This window comes from Bidens hawaiensis, unplaced genomic scaffold (genome assembly GCF_021521415.1).
Source record: "Bidens hawaiensis isolate Kalapana, Puna unplaced genomic scaffold, B.hawaiensis_p1.1 tig00027531_1, whole genome shotgun sequence".
Lineage (NCBI taxonomy): Eukaryota > Viridiplantae > Streptophyta > Magnoliopsida > Asterales > Asteraceae > Bidens > Bidens hawaiensis.
Window position 1 is genome coordinate 181,860 of NW_027494455.1, and position 22,102 is coordinate 203,961.

The window sequence follows — 22,102 nt, forward strand, 5'->3', positions numbered from 1 at the left end:
GACCCATGCAAGATTATGTGCTTTGATTGCTACCTAACTCGTCTATTTAGTCACTCTACCGAAAACCAAACAAAGAATAGACGCATAAATGTTATATCTAAGCACATGACTATTTGAAAATCAATGTACAATACAGAGAGAAAATAAATGTTTTATGTTATTTTTATGCCTACTAATTTGAAATGTTAGGTACTTTTGTTTTCTCCAATATCCAAATTTTAAATTATTTTTAATACTTTCTAGAAATAACCTTGTAACACCCTTATATAAATCCTACATCGCTCAATCTACATAAGAGACATCGTCTATCCATAGAAGTCTAGAAGATATATTGGGCCATAGGAATTCATCGACCGTATTGAATATCATCAACGTGTTTTAGGGCTTAATGGTAGTGAATAATAGGAAAACTTCGTATTATAGTGTGCTCATGTGAAAGTTTTACGATGGATGACATTCTGAAAAGTCCCCACATGGACAATGAAAGATAAAACCGTGTGCTTTTTGTGGGCAAATCAAACAATATTGGTGGTACTAAGGGTCGATGTTACATACATTTTCTTAATTTAGTCATTTATTATTTTTTAAACTCACTAATATTTATATCAACTTAGTTTTCTTATAGTTATATCCTTTTCTTTTTATAATTTAACCAAACTGTTACGATTAGTTACTAAAAATGTAACAATTTTATAAATTTTCGAATTTGTGAATTAGTTTAAGATTTCTTACGCGTGGTTGGGGATCAAATTCATAGTCTTTCAAACCTAGGAAGTCGTAGGAAGAGTATCAAACAAACCAATTGAACTCAAACTAGCGGCACTGGAACCATCTCATCGAACTCTACTATATTATATTTGAGGTTTTCGCTTTCGATTTCTAGCTTGTAGACTTTAATTTTTTTTTGTTAAGATCAGAGTGTCTTTTTATTTATCATGTGTTTATTTTTGTTATTGTTTCATTTTTCATCGTCATCATGTCTTTTTTGCCTCGACATTGTGTTATATTACTTAGCATTGTATTATATTTTGCTCGGCATTGTATAATATTTTACGATCCCTTGTGTGTTTGTACCATTCTTAGATTTGGGAGACTGTGTAGGATAATTTAACCCACAATTTTATAAGTTTTACAATTTCATGTCACAAGAAACCTTCTTTTCATCTTATTTTAAGTGACATGCTTTTACAAAAAAATTACATATGAAACCACAAAGACACTGTCATAAAACAAGGCAAAAATCTACTTGTTGCTTGAAGCAGGGTTAATGGTAAAGATGGTTTGAATCACGGTTAAAACAAATAGGAAGATACCCGCAAATAGAGCAATGATATTCCAAGGACTGCTGAAGTAAGTCTTCCTCATTCTGGCTATATGTTTTGGCCAGTAACCACCGCAATGCTCATCTAATCTTTTCCACTCTTCACAGTAAAAGAACTCTTCCTGAGTAACTTCTTTGCATATGCTATTCATCATATTAGCAGCTTCTACACTTGAACCCATATTGTTGTCAAGGACTTTCGAGTCTACCAACATGACAACATCCTCTTGAGTATTAACTAGCATATCCATGGTAAAGGCATATGATGTAATAACTTTAGGAGTGTGAGTGTGCTGCTCGTATACAATGAGATTCCTTAACACCACCTCAGTGAAATCATGAATGCGCAATACTGGCATTCTAAGAGTAGGCTTACTCCAACACCATGAAATGCAAGGCGAACTATGTGACTCCACGTTCATATCTATCGGCCATTTTGGACTTTGGTTAGGTTTGAACTTGACACCGGCCCTGTCCAGATCTAGAGCCGAATAGTATGCTGAGCTTATGTAACCTGATTTAATACCAATTTGAGGCTTGTAACATTCATGTAGAAGGCTAAGAATATGAGGAGTGTTATCAATGGAAATCTTGTCGATTTCTATATCTTCCATGAAGAGGCTGAGATCATTTAAAACCGGATGTATAAATTGAATAAGGGTGAGGTCAGGAAGATTCTTCAACATAGTACATTGATATATTTCATTAAGAAAAAACAAAGGGATCTGGTTTTCTAGTAACACCAAGTCAAATATTACCGTTTTGGGTAGCGAGCGGTTTCCCAAAAACGATTCCTTAGAACTTGAATAACGGTAAATGAATTCAAGTATGAAACACGCATCCACAACCATCATTTTGGCAACTTCTGCATCATCATAGTTCTTCTCCCAAACATAACATGCCTTGATATCATCCATTGAAGAGTACGCTTTTTCCACACACGATTTCAGTGTTACTTCAAGCGGGGATCGACTTATACGACTCATTAGACTAATTAGATAAATTATTTTCTGTTTTTCAAATGCTCGCAAATTGTCGTCTTCTTTGTGGAGAGGTCCAATGGAGACCATCCGAGGTTTAAACGAACTTGGGCTAAGCTCTCGCAGTGTGTGAGGTGCCATGTAAATCGATGGTGACGGATTCATGTTGTTGACTTCGTTTTCTATACAATCTAGAAGACTTTGGAAGGTTCCTTGAATCATGTTGACGTCTCCAAGCTCCAAATCGCCGTTTCCCATAGTAAATGTTATTTCCTATGAATTATAATATAGCATATTCAGTATCCAACATAACAAAATGAAAATCAGAAATTAGGCTTTCGTTGACTTCTTTTCTAAAAAAAACCAAGAATCAATAATGCATGGAATAAGAACCAGAAAATGTTCTAAATTAATCTAATGTATTTGCACTTTCACGTATCCTAGAAATTATAGTATGTACATTAATACATATATCAAGAATCAAAGTTAATTAAGTTAATATTGCAGGATAACATGAGATATTGACTTAGTTATCCTCCATTGATATTGTCAAGAAGATCATGAATCATGTGTTAGTTGTAACTAATTAATTGGGCAGGGTTGGGCGGCATGTCGGGTCAGAATAGGCCCGTTTACATAAAGGTTATTTAGGCTCAACGGTTTCATGTCAGAACGGGTGCGTGTCAAAACAGCCATATCATGATTATTCGTGATTTCCCCATTACTTCATTTGGTGTTCTCTTTGACCTCTTTTGGTTGAAGCATCTGACTTATATACTTTTTTTAATTACGATGAGATTTTAAATAAAAAAATTGGACATTAGTAACCTGCCTCGGCAAACTCTGACCTGCTAAGTTAGCTGCTTCGGGCCATTCTACCTCCTTCGTTGTCAAGACTAACTGATTGTGTTCAGTGACCCATTCTTGAGTTTAGAGATATATACCCGGAAGCACCTGAAAAAAAGAGAGAGAAGGAAACTGCCCATTCCTACCCGATAATGATGACACGAGTATGATTGCCAGGCTTACCATCTGGGCTATCCGGATAAAAACAGTCTTAGAGGCAAATGGTTTTTGGGAAATGATTGAATTGATATCTGATACTCAACAGTCAACATGATGCCAAGAAGGACAAAACTACAATCGCCTACTTGTTTCAATCATTACCGGAAGACTAGATTCTTGCAAGTTGCAAAATGCAAAACGGAAAGAGGAATTTGTGACACATTGAAGACTACACACATCGATGTAGATTGAGTGCAAAAGGCATGCCTTCAAACTCTTAAGATAGTATTTGAGATGTTGGAGATGAAATAAGGAAGATACAATAGATCCATTCACCGCAAAGTTGACTTGTTTTGTCACTAGGGAGAATACCCTTGGATCAAAATTTGATGAACCAACCTTAATACGAAAACTAGCGAATTTTGTACCTGATCGGTTCGTTCAAATGGACGCATCCATTGAACATTATTCTGAATTCTGATCTAGACACAATGTCGCTTGACGAAACTATTGGAAGATTAAAGACACATGAAGAAAGAATAAAGTTCAAAATGGTAAAATTAGAGGACATTAATAAAGACAAACTATTGGGCACAAGTCATGAGGATAACGTGAACCATGGACTACGTCTGAAATTGTGGACGAGGGAAATATCATCCATCACAAGATCGATGCCATGGTATTTCAGACAATCTGAAAGACAGGAAGATCCTTCACAAAACACATCAAAGAACAGTAGTAACAATTATAATTAAATGAAAGAAATTCCAGAGAGATATGAACAAGGTTTAATGTTTCAATGGTAACAAATCTGGACATTAGCACAGGAACACTTAAACTCGGTTCAACAAGAAGAGGATCTGCCCCTCTTGATGGGATTCTTAGATGATTAGAAGACTCATTAGGAGATTTGAAACCCAGTAAATATACAACGGATGAGAGTCTGTGGTATTTAGACAATGGAGCAAGTGACCATATGATTGGCATACGGACACGCTTTACCGAAATTGGTGAAAATATCACTGGACATGTTCGTTTTCGAGATGGGTCATATGCGGAGATAAATGGTAAAGGCTCGATATTACTAGAATGTAGAATCAAGGAACCAAGAGTCATATCTCAAGTTTGTTATATTCCAAGCCTTGTAATATCTCAAATTGAAAAAAAATTGAGTTGTTGGTTATAGAAACATGGATTTTGAAACTAACAATTCTGTTGTGACTTGTGAGACTAAAAGTCTAAAACACTCATATCAAACTGTTGAGTTATGTAAGCCCAACAAAAAATTAAACTCAAAGATGTTGGGCTTCCAAATCATCAAACAATACTTTTGCTTTCTTTTTTTCTTACTTTTTTCCTCTCACCTTTTCTTGTTCTTCACTGGAAGGGCAAAATTTAGTTTCACACCTACTTAACAAATTTCTTTTATGGACCATCCATGGCAAGAACCAAGAGTGTCACAACTCTCCAAATAGTTTGGACAAACCCGACATGACGTTTAATTTGCTCTTTATTTAAACGTAAACAAATGGACAGTTCATGAAGTAAGGCCTGGTTGTGGTTTTAGTCATTACTCTACTCTATCCACACATTGGAATTTGAATGTAATTTTCAGAAAGTAAGGACTAAAACAGAAATCATGCCATACTATGAACTATGCATTTGTTTACTTTAAAATTAGAGCAAAGAAAATGGCATTATCTTACAAGATGTAAACTTATGCATTTTTCAAGTAGCTTCATGAATCCATTTTGGAATTAATCAAATAATAACGTAACCATTATCTTAGTTTTGAAAATTGATCCAAGTGTAAGTTTCGAGTTTTGTCAAAACAAAGTAGTACGTACAATAGAGCACCTAATATTGTTCATCAATGAACTTATGGTCATGAAGAATAAAATTCCAAACTCTTTCAGAAAATTCAAAATAAGTTTTCTTACTAATGACCCAAACTTCATGTACGCATGACTGGAATAAAAATGCATGAATTCTACATGATTTCTGAAAGAATTTGTGTTGAGAATTTAACGGTGAAGATTGAGTTGCGTAGACATTTTACCTCGTTAAGAAGACGTTGGGCCGTGTCTTGAGCTATGCCTACTTCTCCAAGCTCCAAATCCCAGTTTTTCATAATGAGTATGTTTGTTGTGTGTATGAGAGTAATTAAGGACAGAATTTAAGTAATCTTGTATAAGATTATTGAAATGTGGCTTAATTATAACTTTTCATTTGATTAATATTACTTGAGAATGAGTTAACCTATGAAAAAGGCAATGTCATATTCTTTTCTTATGTATACCACACTTATATTTATGCTAAGTGTGTGAGTTTGGACTTCAAAAAGAAAAAAAATAAAAAAAAGAAGGTGCTAACTTATATTTTTTACAAAGTTTAAGTGTCCAATACGTTTCAGTATTTTTATTACTTTGTGAATTTTTATTTCAAAATATTACTTTTTTTTATTATTATTTTCAGTATCCTAGTGTATAGTACTGCATCAAAATTCCATATAAGTCCAGTAGATAGAAATATAGTATACATACATTATTAAGTTCACTAATTAATGTAAAAAACCTTCTAAGAAGTTTAAACATATACTAACTTGATCAGTTATATGTAAGGGGGAACTGGGAGTGGGAGATATGATTCGATTATTATGTGGGCATAGTATTTTCATACCCGGGAGACTTTAATTGTTGGACCATTATTTTAGAATATTTGTGTTCATATAGTGTAAGATTAATATAACATTTCTGTTACTTTGTTCAAATAATAAAACTTTTATAGTGAAGACCTTACTTTGATGATTGCAAAAGGTGGCAATGTAAAATCCGAATTTCAAAGACGTTTTTTAAATAGTTAATTGATTTAAAATAGACAGTCAAAAAAATTACTCATTCATAAGTCATAACACATAAATTTAGGTCTCAATTGTTTACAAAGGCCTTCAAACTAAATTGCAAACATTTCAATGAGAATAGTTAGGGTGTACAAGACCAGCATTAAAACATAATTCAAGTACAGCAATATTACACACATACATAACCACTTGTAAGGGCTCATTCAAATATGCAAATTGGGATGAAATTACTTGTCCATAGACGATCCTTCACCTAAACATGTACATAAAAACAATTTGTTAGCGTAACACTAAGTAAGTTTACAACCAAATAATTACTACCGTGCTAAAAACTCTATCAAAAACCCATAACAGAACCATTTAGAAATAAGATTGTCATACTGGGATCACCGTAAGGTTCGAGTATAAAGAATAGTAGCCATACGATGACTTTACATGCACTATAAGGTTGACGTTGGGGAGAAGTAGAACATGCTGAAATTTGGGTTCTTTGTACCAATGGGATCACCTCGATTCAGCTCGTTTACATCCATGTGTGTCGCCTTAATTTGAATAGATGACGAGCCAACCAAATCAAATAAACATAGAGACGAGTCATAGATCAAAAGGTCAGACAACAGTCAACCGTCAGATTTCGAACCAGCAAGTGGTCTAAAGGGAAATATTGGTGATCAACATCTGGCAGATTTTAAGAAAAAAAATCCCAAATTTTGCAAAACTCATTCTTGATTCTGATAAAAAGATGTCTTTCAAATATATTATTTTAAATAGTTAACTGAATTTAGATACACAATCAATAAAAATCGTTCATTCACAATGCTGAAATACATGTCCCAATTGTTTACAAGAGTTTTTAAAAGGAAATTACTAACATTACAAAAGAGATGGTCATTGGTGAGCAAGCCCGCGCCACCCACCAAATAAGCAAACTGGGATGAAACATTCACCTAAACATGTACAGAAAAACAACTTAACAGTGTATGTTAAAGTAAGAAAACTACTATATAGGCGAGGTTTGAATGGCCGGAATTAAAATGTTGTGTTATTCTTTTTAAAAGCCTAAATATTACTAAAAAAAACTCATGAGAAGCAAAAGGCCAAATATACAAGAAAATGTGAATGCAGGTGAAAAGCCTATTCGTCATTCTGCACTATTATTCACATTAGCACTACCTAGCATCTCTTCACCACTCAACATATGTTATATTCACCATTCTTCATTTCTCTCTTTTTTTTAATACAATTTATGTTTAATGTTTTAAATAAATTAAAACTTAAAAGATCAATAAATAAATACTGATAATTAAATTTAAACATTATAAAGATTTCAAAATACATACCGTTTTAAAGATAATTAACACATAAATAAAAAATATTAAGACGTTAATTATAATATTAAGCCTTCATCGTCGGTCGGAGGCTGTAGTGTCAATATATGTTCAATACTTGAACCAAATCCGAGAGTAGTGTGTTGTGTGTAACCTCATGATCTCGATTTAACCGAGCTTTTCAGTTCTTGGATCGAGGCTATGTATGCGCGTCACTGAATGATAAAGGATGAAGATGACATATTCATGATTAAAATTTTTGTGGAGTGTGAATTTTTTTTAACAAATTGTTTGGTAGAGATGCATGGTTGGTTGAAATGGTTTAAATGGTTTTTGTTGTATATAATAGTTTAATTAATTAATTTTGTTATTTAAAAAATAGGGCAAATAGTAGTTGGAACTCAAACCACTAAAAAAGTGTGAATGGTGTGCGTGGGTGAGACACCGCTCACCATGCCACACGTGAAATTGAGAGACGTGCGGTGTTCCTTATCCTTGCTCACCGACGGTGTCAACTTAGGTTCCAGCGCCTCTCCACGCGGGTATACCCCTTAGTCTTGGTGGAATCCGATGTTGATTTGGGCGCTAGGACATAAGTTTTTAAGGAAATGGCAATTTAAATACCAGGATAGAGGTGACGTAGTTTAAGTTCCACGATTAGATCATATTTAATTATTAGTGGATGTCAAAATTAGATATTAGAAATTTTATTTTTGTTGATATCAGTATCCAAATCTATATCCAGAATTTTGGATATATAAACTTTTAAGAAAAAAAAAATAACATTTAATACTTTTTAAAAATATATTTAAGAATTAAAAAACTTACTCATATTTCCGAAATATTCAAAATTATCCGAAATAACCGAAAATTATCAGAAATATCTGAAAATTATCTAAAATTTATAATTATTTTTTTCCGACAAAAGATTTGTTAATTTTTTTTCATTAAATTTATATTTAGTAATTTGGCTTCAAAACGTTTGCAATAAAGTGGCAGGCAAACGGGCAATAAGCTGCGCCGCAGCCCCCTCTTGAATAGAAAAACCAATCCTACTAATAACGAAGCTTTGGGACCCAGGAGCTGAAGAGGTTTCGTGTACGACATGCTGAACCCTACTAAAAAATAATTAATATTTATTATTTAACAAATTTTAAAATAATTAATATTTATTATTTAACAAATTTTAAAAAATAATTTGGATGTCCAAAGCTTCCAAAACTTTCTAAAATGACTATCTGAATCCGAAAGTTCGGATATCCGAATTTTCATTTATTTGAATTTTCGGATAATTCGGGTTTGGTCATAGCAGATTTTTTTTGCACACACATAGTTCCATAATCGATTATCAACAGTTAACAACCAATTATATGTATGTCAACTGTAATTAGGGCAATTAATTAGTGCATTTGGGTCTGAATAATGTGTTAGTACATGCTTAACTCTAATAAAAGTTACCATGGGGCGGTGGTTAATCGTTAAAAACAGACCTTTAAATACCTGAGTTTTAGAGGGAAAAGTCATGGGTTCAAGTCTCACACATAACAAAGATTAAAGATTTTTCCCTTAAAAAAAACCTCTTATAAGAGTTTTTGTAATTCTAGAGTTTAGTGATTTATTTTCTCGGCTTGTGCAAACCCCTAAATAAAATAAGTGTTTTAAGTTATTTTGATTTTTTTGAATAAAAAAGAAACAAGAAAAGTAAATATACAAGAAAAAAAAATTTCATATTGAAAATTATATTTTTATATAACAAAATTGGTTAACTAATTAATTACTTATAGAACAGTTTAAAATTAAAAGTAATGAAGAGAATTTAAAAAAAATGAAAAAGAAAGATAAAATAAACAAAATAATATAAATAACTGCTTGATGTTTTTAATGGCAATTTAGTGTAAAAGATGTAATTTCTTAAAAAGATGAAGAGCAAACATAATGGATGTTGAGCTTGATTTTTAAAGATAAATGATAACTGAAACTGCAATTTTATATAAACGATAGAATGTTTCTGTAATTTTGTCTTATTTTAATCACTATTGCAAAATCATACTCGTAGACATATCTAATATAAAGTGAACCACAAAAGTAGAGAAAAACTTACGCTATAAATCTAGACGTTAATTGCTTCCAACGGGCCTAATGGCAAAGAAGGTCTGAACCATAGTTAGAATAAATAGGACGATTCCAGCAAGTAGAGCAATCATTTTCCATGGACTACTTAAGTAAGTCCTCCTCAACTTGACCATATGTTTTGACCAGCAACCATTGCAATACGTATTTAATGTTTCCCACTCTTTTTGGTAATAAAAATCTTTCCATGAAAGGTCTTTGCATATGTTGTTGATCATATTAGTAGCTTCTTCGTTTGAACCCATAATGTTGACGAGAACTCCCGAGTCTACCAACTTGGCAACATCTTCTTTGGTATCTACTAGTTTATCAATGGCGATAACATAAGATGTAATTATATCATTATGGGTTTGACATATCTGCTCATAAGTAATGAGATTCCTTAGAATTAACTCAGTTTGATCATGAACCATTAATATAGGCATTCTAAGCGTGGGCCTACTCCACCACCGAAGAAAATATGGAATCAACTTACGAAATTCCACTTCCATCCGCATCGACCATATTGGATTTTCGTTAGGTTTGAAGCTGACCCCTGCCATGTCTAGATCTACAACCGAAGAGATTCTTATGCTATTGTTGGATGTTGGAAAAATATTATCTTTAGGCTTGTAACATTCACGAAAAAGGCCAAGAATATGATGCGTAGTATCGATGGAAATATGGTTGGTATCTATTTGTGCTTCAAAGAGGTTGAGGTAAGATAAAAGCGGGTGGAGAAGTTCAATAAGAGAGGTGTTTGGTATAAATTTCAATACTGTACACTCAAATATTTCATTAAGAATAAAGAAAGGGATCTGGTTTTCAAATAATATCAAGTCATGTTTTACACGTGTGGCGTGCCACAAGTGTTCCTGATATTGTTCTTCACATGTCTGGTATTGGTGAATAATAAATTCAAGTATGAAACAAGCATCCATAACCATCATTTCGGCAATTTCAACATCACTATATGTCTTTGTCCAAACATAGCATGTCTTGATTCGTTCCATTGAAGCATACAGCTTATGCATGCATGATTCCAATATTTTCTCTTTTGATACCCTAAAACGACTCAATAGTATAGCCAGGTAACTCACTTTATGTCTTTCAAATTCTTGCACATTCTTGTCTTCTTTGTGCAGAGGTCCGATAGAGACCACCCGTGGGATGAAAGAACTTGGGCTTAGTTCTCGCATGCCACTAGGTATCATGCAAATAAATGGTGAGAATTGGTTCGTATGCATGTCTTCATTTTCCACACGATAAAGAAGACTTTGGACGCTCTTTTGGGTGATATCTGTGTTTCTAAGCTCCAAATCACCTGTTTCCTCTGCAATTACGTATTGGACCAAGACTACAGGGTAAATGTTATTTTCAAGATCAACATGATCTTTAAATAAGTGTAGAATAGGATAAATCCTTGCCTCTTTCATTAACAATTATCCCTATATATAGTTACAATGAGACCTCCTATTTTAGGAGATAAATCATACAGTAAATACAAATTACAAAACCATAATTATCAACATAATTATCGACATGATAGTTGGCGTCTATTACACCCCCGCAGTCGAAGCGGGAGGCAAACATATGCTTAGACCGGATCTAAAGTCATTGAATAGAACCCGAGGAAGTCCTTTTGTGAATATGTCGGCAATCTGGAAGCGGGATGGCATATGAAGTATTCGAACCAGACCCTTTTGAACGTGCTCCCGAACAAAGTGAAGGTCAAGCTCGATGTGTTTGGTTCGTTGATGTTGATCTGGGTTGCCCGATAGGTAAATTGCACTTACATTTTCACAGTATACCAAGGAAGCTTTGGTTAGCGGATGATGCAGTTCCAAGAGTAGGTTTCGTAGCCAACATATTTCGGCAACCACGTTCGCAACTCCACGGTATTCGGCCTCGGCACTAGATCGAGAAATAGTGGACTGTCTCTTTGAGGACCATGATATCAGGTTGTCGCCTAAGTAGACACAGTACCCGGATGTAGAGCGACGAGTGTCGGGGCAGCCTGCCCAATCGGCATCCGTGTACGCCCGAATGGATAGAGTTGGGGGAGAGCGTAGGTGAAGACCATAGTCGGCAGTGCCCTGTAAATACCTGATCCGCTTAAGAGCGTTCCAGTGTGTCATGCAAGGCGAGTGCATGTGCATGCATATTTGTTGCATGGCGTATGTTATGTCGGATCTCGTGAAGGTTAGGTACTGTAACGCACCCGCAAGGCTCCGATAGGTGGATGGGTCATCAAATAATGAATCCGATTCACCGCCCAATTTACTCTGAATGTCGACCGGGGTCACGGCTGGTTTGCATGAATACATACCGACACGATGAATGATGTCTTTGGCATACGCATGTTGTGACAGAAATAGTGTGTTACCCGTCCTTGTTACCGAGATCCCCAAAAAATAAGATAAGGGTCCCAAATCCTTCATAGCAAACTCACCAGCAAGGATAGTCATGAGCCGTTGTCGGAGTTGATCCGAGAAGGCAGTGAGGATGATGTCGTCTACATAGATGAGAAGATAAGCAACATCATTACCGTGCTTATAAATGAATAATGAGTTGTCCGATTTGCACTGGGTAAAACCATGCTGAAGGACAAAATCGGTGAAACGTTGGTACCAGGCTCTGGGTGCCTGTTTGAGACCGTATAGGGACTTCTTGAGTCGACAGATACGATCCGGGTAGTCCCGGTGTCGAAATCCCATGGGTTGGTGCACATACACGGTTTCCCGCAAGTGGCCATGCAAGAAAGCATTTGTAACATCCAGTTGGTGAATCACCCATGATTTTGAGAGGGCCAGAGTGAGAAACGTCCGTATAGTTGTCGGTTTTACCACCGGACTAAATTTGTCACCACAGTCAACCCCGACCTGTTGACTACGACCATCACAAACCAACCTTGCTTTGTATCGTTCTAAGGAGCCTTCATAACGAAATTTGTGCTTAAAAAGCCACATGCAACGAATAATATTCATATTAGAGCGACGTGGTACTATTTCCATGTGTCATTTTTAATAAGTGCACTAAATTCGTTTTGCATAGCATCATACCATTCGGGTGTGGACAAGGCAAGGTGGGGAGTTTTCGGGATTGGGACTATGGAGGAAGTATTGAGGTTGAAGAGTTGTTTGGGTTTGGTAATGCCGTCCATACCTCTAGTGCGCAATGAACGGGTTGGTTGTGGTTGAATCGAGTGGGGAGGGTGGGGGGAGAGGACTGTGTAGTGGGGTGGGTCTGTGGTGGGGGGTCTGCAGATTGGTCCGGCGGGATTGGATTCGAGAGATGGGCCGTGGAAGGGGAATTGGGTGTAGAGATGGTCTAGGCTAACGGGGTGGTAGATGGGCCGTTAGGAGTCGTTTGTGGGCTGGAGGAGGTAGGTGACTGAACATGAGCCCTTAACAGTGGGTTAAAGGGTGGATTTAGAAAGGTGTAGTTAGGAGTTATATTGGAGTGTTGGATGGAGAAGGGATATATGGATTCTTCAAACTGGACATGGCAGGATATAATGATTTATTTATTTGCGATGTCAAAGCATTTATATCCGCGATGGTTTGATGGATAGCCAAGAAATACACAAGGTTTTGATCGGTTTGTGAGTTTATTTATTGTGGTGGAGGGGGTGATCGGATAGCAAAGGCATCCGTATACACGAAGATGTGTGTAGATTGGAGGACATTATATAGAAGGGTTGTGGGGGATAGGAATTTGTGGGTTTTCTTAGATAGAATATTGAGGAGGTAGGTGGCGGTTTCGAGGGCATGATGCCAAAAGGAAGGAGGTAAAGAGGCTTAAGATAAGAGGGTACGGATCATGTTATTGATGGTTCGGATTTTTCTCTCGGCCTTGCCATTTTGTGAGGAGGTGTGAGGGCAAGAAAAACGAAATTTCATTCCATTGGTTTGACAAAATTGTTTAAAATTATTGTTGGTGTATTCGGTGCCATTGTCACATTGGAATTGCTTTATTTGACGTTCAAACTGGGTGTGTATGAGATTATAGAAATTGGTAAAGGTCGAGTAAACTTGAGATTTATTGGTTAGGGGATAGATCCATAAAAAAATCCGTTAAATCATAACAATAAACAATATATAATAGCGGTGACCGCCGGTACTTAAGACCGGTGAAGTCCACAAATCACTGTGAATAATGTCAAAAGGTAAATGCGTTTTATTTGTAGAATCATAAAAAGGAAGTTTAACACTCTTGCCAAAAACACAAGCCTGACAAAGTGTATTGTTTGGTTTACTAAAATCAATGAAAGAACTAGACTTTAATGAATGCAATAAAGGATTGCCCAGGTGCCCAAGGTGTTGATGCCAACGGTCTTGAGTAACAGCAGCTAAAGCGGTGGGTTTGGAAGGAGGCTTGATGAAGTTGGTGGTTAGAGGGTAGAGATAGCCCGAGCTATTGCATCGAAGGATAGGTTCCTTGTTCTTGAGATCCTTCACAAGAAAAACCAAACGGGTCAAATTCAATAGATAGTAAATTGTCAGTCGTTAGGCGACGGACAGAGATGAGGTTTTTGATGAGGTTTGGAGCATAAAGAACGCTGTTTAATTTTAGAGGCAGGAAAGGTGGTGGTAGAATTTTATTGCCTTGTCCAATAATGGGAATGGTTGATCCGTTGCCAACGACAATTTGCTTATTAGTGTGGGTATTAAAATTAGACGGGAAGTTCATACCTGGTTGCTCCATGTGACCCGAGGCGCCCGTGTCCATGTAACCAACCGGATCGGATGGCTGACTCATGGAGAGAGTGTAGAGAGCCTGTGTGATATTCGTCGGCGTCGGGCTGTAGGTGGCCATGTGGGCCTGTGCGGGTCGGGGGCCAGAATACCTTGTGAACTATTGGGCCGAGGGGTGGACGGGTAAGGGCATGGGGGGTGTTAGTGGGTTGTGGGTTTGTAGGAGTTGTTTAGGAGAGCGGCCCACTGTGTTGTTTGGAAATATGATATATGGGTGTTGGGATTGGGCTGGGTAATTATGGTTGGACCCCCTGGACCGGTTTTGTGAGAAGAACTGGACGACCTCTACCGCGACCACGGGAACGGCCACGGCCGCGGGTATTTTCTGCTGTGGGTTGGGATGCCGTGGTGTTGGGAGTGGTCGAAGGGGAGCGAGGTTGACTGTGAACAAGGAGGGCGGTGGCTGCTTGTTGCGCGGAGTGATTAGCTTGATTGGATTTGGTGGTTTCATTCATGCATAGTTGGGACCGGACTTCAAAAAACGAAGGTAAGGGTTTGGTGTTTTGAAGAACGATGCCAACAGTTTCGTATTGGTCGGTGAGGCCGTTTATTGTTTGTAAAACGAGATCTCTTTCATCAACTGCGGCGTCGACGTTGTTCAATTGATCGGCCAAGACTTTGAGTTCTTGACAATATTCATGCATGGATGAAAAATTTTCAAGACGGGTGTTGGCAAACTTTTGTTTGAGAAGAAGGGCTCGGGTGGCTTTGTTGTCTTGAAGAGATTTTCGATAGCCTTCCAAGCATCGTAAGCGGTGGTGCGCTTCCTGATGATGGTTTTGAGGAGGTAGGTGGATATTGTGTCATAGATCCATTGGAGGACTATGACATCCAGACGTTCCCAAGATTCGGGATGGGAGGAGGCTAGTTGTTTGTCCTTGTCGGTAGAGGAGGTGGCGACTGGTTCGACACGGGGCTGAAGGTGGTCGGCGACAAGGTATGTCGTACAGTGGATCTGAAACAGTTCAGCCCATGTATTATAGTCAGCGGCTTCGTTGTCCAACGTGATAGGGACGAAGGTTCGAATGTTGGACACAGTTACAACGGAGTGCAACTTATGATCTGCCATTGGAGGTAGGTGAGAAGATCGAATGAGAGAGTGGCGGCTGGAGGGGATGAAGCGGCAGTAGGGTTTCGAGAGGGAAGATAGGAGGATCATTTTAGGGTGATACCATGTAGAATAGGATAAATCCTTGCCTCTTTCATTAACAATTATCCCTATATATAGTTACAATGAGATCTCCTATTTTAGGAGATAAATCATACAGTAAATACAAATTACAAAACCATAATTATCAACATAATTATCGGCATGATAGTTGGCGTCTATTAATAAGTGACAACGTTATTTTGGCAACTCACCAACTGATAGATTAATAAATCAGTTGTATTCTAGTTGTCCTTAAATAAAATAGGTTAATCCTTTTAAGTTTAGATAATAAAAGAATATAAAATTGTTAATTTAAACCAATCACCCATTTTAACACATTTACAACTTTATTACAACCCATTAACCTATTTAGGTATGAAGGTTAATCTTGAAGTATTAATAAAGTTGAGGGTTTATTTTATTATAATAGGTTTAGGAAAGGTTTCGGCTTGAAAAAAAGTTAAGTAATCGGCTTAGAGAGCATGTTTAGTAAGACTATTATTGTTTATTTTGTGTCAAGTGGAGTCTCTTCTTCTTGTAAGTTTGTTAAGTTTGTGAAGTTCGTTTGATTATATAAAAAGAGTCGAGGGTTGTCACCCCAATATCTCGTGCTAGTTTGTTCGATATATGCCTAGCCCAACAATTGGTATGAGAGCTACGGCTTGTAAAGTTTCGTATTATTATTTGAGATAGGTTTCGAGATCGAGAATCAATTCCAATTGAAAGAGCAAACAAGTAAAGAAAGGAAAGACACGATAGAGATTGGGGGACTTCTAGTATTGACGAAATCGAACTACAAAGTATGGTTGACCAAGATAGAGGGATTTATGAAAGAATATGGCTTTTTGAATGTTATTGAACCTACAGTCGGTGTAGCTGTAAATGAAAGGAAGATGTACACGACATTGGGGTACATATGTCAAACCCTACCGAAAGACAACTTGGTACAAGTCGGCATACTCATGAATGCTAAGGAAGTATGGCGTGCACTGAAGATTTGATTTCTTGGAATTGATTATGTACAAAAGGTTGAAGATGAAAAAGAAGCTCAAGAAGCCACTGAGAAAGAAAGATTGGATGTGATCGCGGTGAAAGAAAAAATAGGTGTGATTGTTCAAGAAGAACAAACAAATAAGAAAGAAGCTCATGAAGCTGTAGAGATAGGAAAAAGCTTTGTAAGTTGTTTTAGACTGTGAAAAAGAAATATTGAATGAAAGAAAAGTAAGAATTTCTTCGGAACTTTCAGGTTTGTTTTTATGACTCAAACAACCTTGAAGATAAGAAAACTATTAAGATAAGTAAGCGGAAACGAAACAAGAAATCTTCTACCGATCATGATGATGAGAGAAAGGATATGACGCTAAAGGAAAGGAATGATGCAACTAACAGGTTTACAGATTTAGAATCGTATGTGAAAGTCAACAATCGAGCATTTGTTGTTCAAAAGTCAAAACTTAATAAAAGGTTTAGAAGAGTTGTCAGAATGAAAAGCCTAACAAGGTCAGATAAAGAAACAAAGAATAACCCATCTGCAAGTTTTGATGTGCAAAGAAAGGAAAGAAAAGTGAGAAAGAAGAACGTACAGAATGAAGTGGTATGTGAGATCAATGTGGATGGTTTGAACGATGAACGTGAAGAACTTGTTAACTAGGTTTGTTACAAGACACTAAAAAGAAAGGTTAAAGACGAAACAATGATTAAAACTGAAGAGTTGAGAGCTATGCAGTTATTGTGGTAAAAAATCGGATAGCAGGACACTAAAAAGAAAGGTTAAAGACGAAACAATGATTAAAACTGAAGAGTTGAGAGCTATGCAGCTATTTGAGATACAGGTTATCGCGGTGAGATAGCGGTCAGAAAGCGATAATTTTAATATCATGCAATATACATATATATATATATATAGTAATATCAAAAGAAAAACACAAAAGTATCAGTAACTGAAACATGATTGAATCATAAGCAATGAAATCTGCCTCCGAGTTCACATCAACCTAGGAATCGTTAGTAGACGAAAGAGCGAGAACGTGATTTTTCTAGGGCTTTGATAAAAAAAACCGGTTATAAATAAATAGTAGATCAAATTTGAAGTTTGGGCGATTGAGGATTTTTTTTTAAAATTTAGTCAAACTATTCTAACCTTGAAAATCAATGCTACGACCGCTATCTAGGAATAAAAATCGGTCAAATAGTGGCCAATGGCGTCGCTAATAGTGGTTCCGCTCTTCTCGACCGCTATTGGCACCACTATTTTGCAAAGTTCCGTTAACCGCTATCCCACTGCTATTCCACAGCTATCCCATCGCTATTAACTACATAGGTTGAGATTAAGGGGGTGCATGAATGTTAATTTTCAACTATTAATAAAGTTGAGAGTTTATTTTATTATAGGAATGGTTTCGTCTTGAAAAAGAAGTTAGGTAATTGACTAGAAAAGCTAGTTTAGTAAAACTATAAATAGGGGTCTAGATTATTGTTTATTTTGTGTCAAGAGGATGATCTTTTCCTTGTAAGTTTGTTAAGTTTGTGAAGTTCGTTTGATTATATGAAAAGAGTCAAGGATTATCACTCCAATATCTTGTGTTAGTTTGTTCGTTCTGATTGTTTGTTGGCCAACAAGGTAAACAAGTTACATTGATCATGTTTGAGTTGCATGATTTATAATATTTTGACACCAATAAATATGAGTCATTAGTCATATTCAATTCATCAATTTCATCGTGCGATCCCACAACCCTAACTTATATTTTTCTTGAATCTATTCATTTTCTGACCAAGTCAATTAACAATTAGCTAACCTCAACAAATCTACAACCATACGTTACAATCATCAACTCTAATGAATAAAAGAAGCTTATAAGCTACCGCTTCTTTCACCATATTAAAAATGAGAAAACCAGTTAACCGTTTACCTGGTGTTATGCAAATTGATTGTGGCAACCGGTTCGTATTGATGTCTTTATTTTCTACACAATGAAGAAGACCTTGGAGGGTGTCTTTAATCAATTCTACTTTTCCAAACTCCATAGTCAATGTCCTTTCCTCTGCGAACACCAATTATACCAGAATATGAGTATTATTGGATATAACTAATGTTGGAAATCAAGTCCAAGAACACAAACACAAAATTTGATCTCAACCAAGATCGAATCTTTCTTATTTAATATAATTCTCGACACTTTCAGATACATAAACCCTAACTCTCTATCTATACTAAATTAACACCTTGAAAACAACACACTTATTCTAGTAAACTAAATAAGGGTAAAGTTAAAATACAAAGGACAACAAAAATGAAAAGTGTGGGAAGAAATCTAATCCATTGAACTTAGATTTGGATGGTGACGATTAATTTGAAAATAAAAATTGATTAAAAGGGCATGAAGATAATAACCCACTTATGATGACTCTCTCTCTTCACATGCAAGGCACATGTCAATTCCTCCATCATTTTAAAACGTCTATAACTTTTTCATACGACGTTTTTTTTTGAAATTTTTTTTACCATAATAACGAGTGTTTTTTTATCTTTATTATGAATATCATATTGTTATATAAAAATATAAAAAAAAGTTGGTGGGTTTTTTTGTATTGTGTTATTTGGTTGTCCATTGTGTTTTATAATTGGGTTTTTCTATGCATTGTGTTATATATTTTGGTCATTGTATTTTTCAATTGATACTCATATTAAAGATAAAAATTAAAACAAAGATTACGTCATTGTGTTTTTCGTTTGTCACTGTGTCTTTGTGCTCAACATTTGCTTTATGTTGATTGTGTATTACGTTCAAGCCATTGTGTAATATGTATTTACCATTGTGTCTTACGTTTAAGGTTATTGTGTTATATGTATTTACCATTGTGTCTTACGTTTAAGGTCATTGTGTTATATGTATTTACCATTGTGTCTTACGTTTAAGGTCATTGTGTTATATGTATTTACCATTGTGTCTTACGCTTAAGGTCATTGTGTTATAAGTATTTACCATTGTGTCATACGTTTAACGTCATTGTGCTATATGTATTTACCATTGTGTCTTACGTTTAAGGTCATTGTGTTATATGTATTTACCATTATGTCTTACGTATCAGGCCATTGTGCTGTTATATTATATGTATTCATTATTGTGTTTTACATTTCATGTTATTGTGGATTATACATTCATCATTGTGCTTTATGTATTAGATAATTTGTTGGTATTTTTCATTATATATTATTATTACACAACGGTGTTATTAGTATTTAAAAAAAACACAATGATCAGTTTAAAGACACAATGGCGAAAAAACACAATAATAAACAGAAAACCACAATGACGAAAAAAGACACAATGGTAAGTAAAAAGACACAATGACGTAAATTAATTTTTATTCTTATATAACAAAATTATACTCATATTAAAGGTAAAAAACGCATGTAATTATGGTGAATTTTATTTAAATAAAATATCATATGAAAAAGTTTTAGACGTTTAAAAATGATGAAAGAATTAACATGTGACTTGGATGTGGAGAGAGAAAATGTGTAATATTACTTATATACCCGTTTTCTTTTGGTCCCTACCTGACAAATGTCAATTAATTATGGTTTCTCATCCTTCTCATTTTTATCCCCCTTTATAGAATAACTTGACCCACTAAATAATTCATATATTTTTTACTAAAGTGCCTTCACTTAAGCCCAATCAACTTTCTCGATAAATTGTTTCAAGCTTAAATTTCAATATTCCCACTAAATCTTGAAACCGATTCGTTCTCTTTCTTTCTTGCTTGCTCTTATCATTCTTTCTTCCCCTCTTGCTTAGATTTCATTTTTTTCTTGTTGAGATGCTTCTTTCTTTCTTTTACTAGAATTCTTGCTAAACTTTCTTGCTCTTGCGGTTTCCTGTTTCGTCCTTTCTTTTCTTGCTAATGATCTTGCTTTCTTACTTAACTCGAAGACGAGTTACTTGTTGTTGCTTGAACTCTTGCAAATTCTTTCTTAGTATAACCCGAATTGGGTATCTTACTCTTTCTTCGGATCAGAGGACCAGACTCCTTCTATATTTAAGATTTGGCTCTTGACTATCTTTCTTCTTTAAGATCTGGCCCTAGACTATCTTCATTCGTCAAGATTTGGCTCTTGACTATCTTTTACCTTCTTTCAAGAAACGAGTTCTTGATTACCTTCTACCTTCCTTCAAGAAACAAATTCTTGAATTACTTTCTTACTTCAAGAAACTTGTTCTTAACTACCTTCTTCAAGAAACGAGTTCTCATTTACCTTCCTACTTACTTTTTTTTCTATTCATCAAGCTTGAAAAGAAATCTTGATTACCTATTTATCTGAAAACAATCTTGTGAACTCGGTTCCTTCTTCTAGCCGACCTACTTGCTCAATAGGTTTTCTTGAACTTACCAAACTTACTTTTTAATATGGATAAAAAATAAGAACTCACTGCTTTCTTGCAATTACCTTGCTAAGCTTAGTGCCTTCATTTATTTTTCTTTCTTGTTGGATTTCAACCAGACCCTCACGCCCGTCAAATGACACGACATGGAGGAGCCGATAAAACAGGTGAGATCAGGTTTCGAACCCTGGCAAGCCAGGTCATCCCTCATATCTTCCATATAAATTGGTGATAGTGAGGTTTGAACCACTACCATAAAGTGAGTGCTCTACCGTTGAGTCACATCCAATTTATAACAATAACAAACTAGAAAAAACAATAAAAATAAGAAAATTGACTAAATCACAAATGCAAGGAATTGTAATTAATATAATAGTATCAACTAACAACTATATGATCTTAATAACTGCAATCATATTTAGGCTTTAGAAAACTGAAACTTAATTAAGTTAGATTACGATTTACATGAACTTACCAGACCTTAAAATCGAGTCGTGAGAGAGGGAATGTAGAGCTGATCAGCTTAATGTTGAAGAGGGAATGTAGAGCAGGTGACTTCTTGAATGATGAGTCAAAAGGTATTAATCGTTAATAATAATTGAGCCTATTGCGTTATGTGGCTCACATTTTTGTTTTTGCAATAATTCATTACCATTTTGTGGGCCGGCATCCTGACTTTTTAATAACCGCGAGGAGATATTTTGAAATACTAGTTTTTTTTTTGTTACTTTTTTTTTTGTTTTTATAACACGACTTTCTTGTATTTAGGTTACCACACTCTTCAAATTTGGAGAGTTTCGTTGCCCTACTCTAACCGTTGTTTTAACCGGGGCCACACTGGCTTTAGAGTTTGGCTTGTTGGGCGTGTTCCATGGAAAGTTTATTTGGACGTATTCGGAGGTCTAGTAGTGTTCTCTTATTCAAGAAAATAACTATATCTGTCATTGTAAAATGCTCGTAATCTCTTTTGAAGATGCTTACAAACAGCAGGAGACTCCTGTTCTTATTTACCTCTACTATATTCCTATGCATGCCATCTTATTAATAAGAAACAGTGGTTAAGTTAAATATACGTGTGTTTAAAAAATAACAAAGTTAAGTAGATGTGCTATGATTACAAATACACATTTTGTCTCACCATATACAGGGATGAAGTTCTTACAATCTAGATCCATACATATCTGCTCCAAGAATAATTGGAG

General features: G+C 35.6%; 2 protein-coding genes across 5 annotated transcripts; both read right to left on the reverse strand.

Annotated features, from left to right (window-relative positions):
* Positions 1–1,242: 1,242 nt before the first annotated feature.
* Positions 1,243–5,633, reverse strand: LOC143575536 (UPF0481 protein At3g47200-like). The gene is made up of 2 exons (XM_077059884.1): positions 5,366–5,633; positions 1,243–2,574 (listed from the first exon to the last, which is right to left on the reverse strand). Exons 1-2 carry the CDS (start codon positions 5,435–5,437, stop codon positions 1,243–1,245), a joined length of 1,404 nt encoding a protein of 467 aa, XP_076915999.1. The 5' UTR covers positions 5,438–5,633.
* A 3,936-nt stretch (positions 5,634–9,569) lies between these two features.
* On the reverse strand, positions 9,570–21,503 carry LOC143575540 (UPF0481 protein At3g47200-like). 4 transcript variants are annotated; one of them, XM_077059890.1, is made up of 3 exons: positions 21,381–21,503; positions 18,423–18,554; positions 9,570–10,936 (listed from the first exon to the last, which is right to left on the reverse strand). In XM_077059890.1, the coding sequence occupies exons 2-3, from the start codon at positions 18,535–18,537 to the stop codon at positions 9,612–9,614; spliced, it is 1,440 nt and encodes a 479-aa protein (XP_076916005.1). In that variant the 5' UTR covers positions 18,538–18,554; positions 21,381–21,503; the 3' UTR covers positions 9,570–9,611. The 4 variants fall into 4 exon arrangements, with proteins under 4 accessions (XP_076916005.1, XP_076916003.1, XP_076916004.1 ...); XM_077059888.1 differs by having other exon boundaries at positions 9,570–10,960; XM_077059889.1 differs by having other exon boundaries at positions 21,376–21,503.
* Between the last annotated feature and the right edge of the window lie 599 nt (positions 21,504–22,102).